Source organism: Parasteatoda tepidariorum, chromosome 6 (genome assembly GCF_043381705.1).
Source record: "Parasteatoda tepidariorum isolate YZ-2023 chromosome 6, CAS_Ptep_4.0, whole genome shotgun sequence".
In the NCBI taxonomy this organism is placed as follows: Eukaryota; Metazoa; Arthropoda; class Arachnida; order Araneae; family Theridiidae; genus Parasteatoda; species Parasteatoda tepidariorum.
In genome coordinates, this window is record NC_092209.1 from 44,439,049 (window position 1) to 44,443,881 (window position 4,833).

Consider the following 4,833-nt stretch of genomic DNA (forward strand, 5'->3'; position numbering starts at 1 on the left):
TATATATATATACTAAATAAGCTGACTTTTTATTTGTTTTTCTACTCAGCAGTTTCGTGTTTACTGTTATATTAGTCAACCTATTTTTAACTTGTTTCTTATTTAATTACGTGGATTATGATTACATTAGCTGGAATTATATTATTATGTGGAACAGCATGTTATTATTTCAAAATCTAAAAAAGATGTTAAAGTTGAAAAAAGATGTATCACGAAAATTTAGAATGTAATAATCAAAGCAATCTATGGAACTATTCCAATTGATAAATAAAAAGTGATAGTTAATCCGAAAATTATATTCATTTTTATGTATAAGTGTTCAAAAATTAATTATTTAAAGATGGTATCCGAATCAAACCATCAACCATCATCTTAACTGCAAATGCTTGGATTATATTATATTATTTGCCTAATAAACAGATTATGCTAAATCAATATAAACTACCCTAGTATTTTAACTATAAATATTTGTTAAAAAGAATATATATATATACTTTTTTTTAATAAGATATACTTACGTATAGCTTCAGAATGTTGCCCAAAAAAGACATAGTTGTAAAATATGGCAAATGGTATAATAAGAATAATCGACACAATGAAGACTAATATGAAATCCCACAAAAACATAGACAGCCAATATAACACATTTGGTATTCCAGTCATAAGTTGCAGCAGCTGCGCTTTAGTGGTTCGTTCATGAATGGGCACCAAAACAGCGCATGCTGACACAAAACCAAATGCTATTGTAATGAAGACACCTGCCATTGTACCCTCCATTCCAAAATTTCCTGTATTAATTTGATCCCTGTATCTCGACAACGGTGCATTTGTCAACGAAATAGTTGCTTCATCCGAACTGACTTGTTTTAAAAGAGCAGTGTGCGCTAACAGAAGTGACATAGGAAGAGCATGGTATGGTTCACCATTGTACCAAGCTGTTAAATTTAGAGTTCCGTTCGAAAGTTCGTCCACACTTGCTCCTACCATCATTTTTTTTAAATACCTTGTTAAATCTAATTTTCCAGTATCAAGTACATAATGCGTTGGGTTTTTGACCTCAGGATCATCCACATTGTTTGCTTTCAGTACTCTGTCAACTTTGTGCACGACATCAGTGTAATTGGTTGTGTGGGAATAGTAGAATCCATCCGTATTACCATAAACGCTGGTAACATCCAGTTTAATGGGATCAAAGTTTTCATTAAATTGATTTTGGATGCCTTTTATGGAAGTGAAGCAAAAGCAAATAAATAAGAAGGGTACAATCAATTGATTAATTAAAATGCTCCAGTGTCGTTTTGTGTAATGGAAACGCTTTTCAAGAAGAGCAAAGAATTGGTTTGTTAAGCTCTTGTTCATTGATAGCTGTCTAGCAGATCCATATACATCTGCAATAAAATAATTTTCATTAGAATAATTTTGTATTAGAAAGTATTCTCATGAAAGATTCACTTTGTAATGTATATAATTCAAATTTCAATCGAACTTATATGAAAAACATTTATTTAACCTAATTCTATTTATCAAAAATTATTTTTCCAATTTTTTTTCCGTTTTTATTTGGTTAGAAACATTCTGCAGTGTATCATAAGAAATTTTTTTGTTCGATTGCCAAATCTTTCATACTCTTTAAAAGAATTTAATTTAATATATAAACAATTGAATGAACAAATATATTTAATTTCATATTCAGGGTTGAACATACTTTATAAAACCAGTAACAATGTTTTATAATTCATCTGAGATTATTACTTATTTCCTGCTGAATGGGTCCCGTTGTCACACAAATACTCGAATTTTATGATGGAGTCTATACCAAACTTAAAAGCGGAGGCACTACACGTCCATGCAAAATTGAGTTTTGCTAATAAAATGCTAAAATATATTTGAAGCATATATGGCGTTGAACATTAGCACAACATTAGAACGTAAGAAAATAACGTGGAAATGCAAAGTTCTTGAATGAAATGTAGGATGCACGTAAACTGCACGCAAATGGATCAACGCAGAAACCAATCTCTAGATCCACTATGGATTTTTGATGTGTATTTAATCATATTTCGATAGTAAATTGACACAAAAGAGCTATCCACATCTACAAAACAGATGCAGTAGAAGATTTCAGATGTAGTAAGATTAATTGCACTCCTAAACAATTGTATTTTTAAAATTTGTATTATACTATTGTTGGGTAAAAAGCAAAAATGTTGATCAGCTTAATATTATTAGAATTCAAGCATTGAACAAAATTCAAATTATTTGGGACCCAACGCCTAAGGTACAGATAAAAATGATTTAAACTTCACAATAATTGAAAAAATATTGAAAATTAATATTGATTATAATATTGATAAAATATTAATTGTAAAAAAATATTCAATCATAATAATTGGAAAATCATATGATTTGTGCTAAAGTATCTGATCCTCTTTCGATGGATTTTTTTAATCCCTCATCCGAAACATAAAAACTTGCTGCAATCTGGAATATATTTTCCCATATTTAGTCTCTAGACCAGTCAAATTCTCGATTCATATAATTATTTTTCCTTTTTACATCATTCGTTACATTTGCCCCCTCACATCAAAAAAAACTTGACATCTTTAGAAAGCTCGTTAAACCCAAGATAATTTCAGATAAAAAAATTAATGTTTAATAAATTCGTGTAGTCTTCTATTTTTTCATTTGGAATGATGAAAAAGTTTTGAATTAAAAGGTATGAGCAATTTACATCCTCTTAAGAAGCAAAATTTTTAAATGATAAAGTTAGAAATTGAGTGAAGTAGATAGAATAATTTTTAAGATATAGTAATACAAAAAGAGTCTTTACATCTTAGTACATAGAAATAAGAACAGAACGTTTCGTTTTAACTAGGCTCTCTGAACAAGGAATTGCAGCAATGAGTAATTTATATTATCTGGAATGCAGTTAAAACTAATATTTCCTCAATTCTAATTCATGAAAGTTTAAAAATGAACAAAGCAGAATAGAAAGAGATGACATAAGTTTTCACCTTCATATTCAAAAGATACTCCATTTTGCAAACTTCTTTCACCTTTCTTGGTGTATTTGATATCAGACATATTTGAAACTCTGTGAACACAAGCAAATTTATGATATCAATTATGATGGTATGAATTTATTATAAAACTTATTACGTCATACGATAGCATCTAACTAAATTAAACATTACAACGTAAATTTATTACAACACTTTGCATCACATGTACAATAATAATTGTAATACAGATGTATTATTTTAAACAAACGGTGAAACTAAAGATATTACAAAGGTGTAATCAAGATACATAATTCAGTCTAAACTAATTTAAAACTCATATTTATTTTAAATTTTAGGTTATTTCTTTTGTTTGAAATTATTAATATTTATCTTTAAAATGATGAAAAATCATTTTTTATGAATTAAAAAGCATAACATATTTCGGTGAAGTATGGTTTAGGATTGATAACTTTCAAATTTTGTTACCAAATAAAACAAAGTAGTGTAAATCAGCGGAAAATGCATTCTACATAACAACTTAAAATATTTTTACTAATGTTTAACAATGCATTTGGGATTAATATTATTTTAATTCAAAAAACAAATAATAATAAAATACAGCTCACTTTAAAAAGACATCTTCCATTGTTGTTACAGTAATTCCACAAGAATTTACACCAAGTTTCTCTTTACCGTTTTCCAGTTCTTCGAACATTTCTCCCAAAACAACTCCAGAATTGGATGGTAGGTTATAAGTGATTTCGTTTTCCAGTTCTTTTGTTACTTTTATTTCTGGAAGATACCTTGTCAACATATCATTGATTTGTTCCACTTTAAAATCGGGATTTTTTACCATGTGTAAATGATATCCAGTTCCTAAATTCAAAAATAGAATAATTGATGTAAATTTTTATTAAGTAGCTACTATAGTCACAATAATGCATTGAAGATACCATTAATAAGTAATGAATGTGAGAACCGTGAAAGATTACCATCCTGTTATTGCCACCAATGATGCATAGTTACATTTGGTAAATAAAATTGAAGTAAATTGAAATATTAAAAAAAGTATAATACTAAAAAACTAGATTAATGAAGAAAAAGTAGATACTGAGAAAACAAGTTTATTACCGCCCACTTAAATTGATGAGTATCGGAGAAAATTGTTGATTATAGTTCTACTATTGTTAGTAATAGCATTATAGAATGAATTATGTCAAATGATACTGAATGATAATAAGCTAGTTATAGGTAATATAAAAGAGATTATTACCAAACTTTTTCTTTAAAAATATGGGTGATCCACAGCACTGTACTTCTCCTTCGGCCATGATGGCTATTCGATCTCCTAAAATATCTGCCTCTTCCATGTAGTGTGTGGTCAGTATGATTGTACGCTCTTGTCTAATATTCAACAAGGAATCCCAAACACTGCGTCTTGCTTCGACGTCCATTCCTGATGTTGGTTCATCCAGAAACAAAACCTTAAAAAATGAAAGCAAAATTTTAGTAAGGGAAATTTTCGTAAGGAATTGTATTTGGGTCGGTTGCTGACGTCGCACTATAGATACACTAATGGGCTATTAGCAATGGTCTGCTATTCATCTTTAATGAAAGTCCGTAGATAATAATGTCGCATGCGCACACTGCACTACCACGATTTAGAACCGGAGGACAGAAGGTATTTGCAATTACTATTTAGATATTTTGCAAGAGAGAATTCTCGGAATTTTTTCGCTCTAAAACCGCCAAGGACATTACATTAGTGTGGAATCTGAACCACAAAAACAAAATCGGACAAAGTGCAGTCCAATCAGACACCCAGCCCTTA

The 4,833-nt window shown here is 29.4% G+C and overlaps 1 protein-coding gene across 1 annotated transcript in view; it reads right to left on the bottom strand.

Annotated features, from left to right (window-relative positions):
• LOC107446192 (phospholipid-transporting ATPase ABCA3) overlaps positions 1-4,833 on the bottom strand; it is a gene marked incomplete in the record, with an annotated part of 116,358 nt that overhangs the window by 18,656 nt on the left and 92,869 nt on the right. The window contains 4 exon segments of the mRNA XM_071182298.1: positions 519-1,388; positions 3,015-3,094; positions 3,629-3,878; positions 4,276-4,486. Coding sequence (XP_071038399.1) covers positions 519-1,388; positions 3,015-3,094; positions 3,629-3,878; positions 4,276-4,486 — 1,411 coding nt within the window.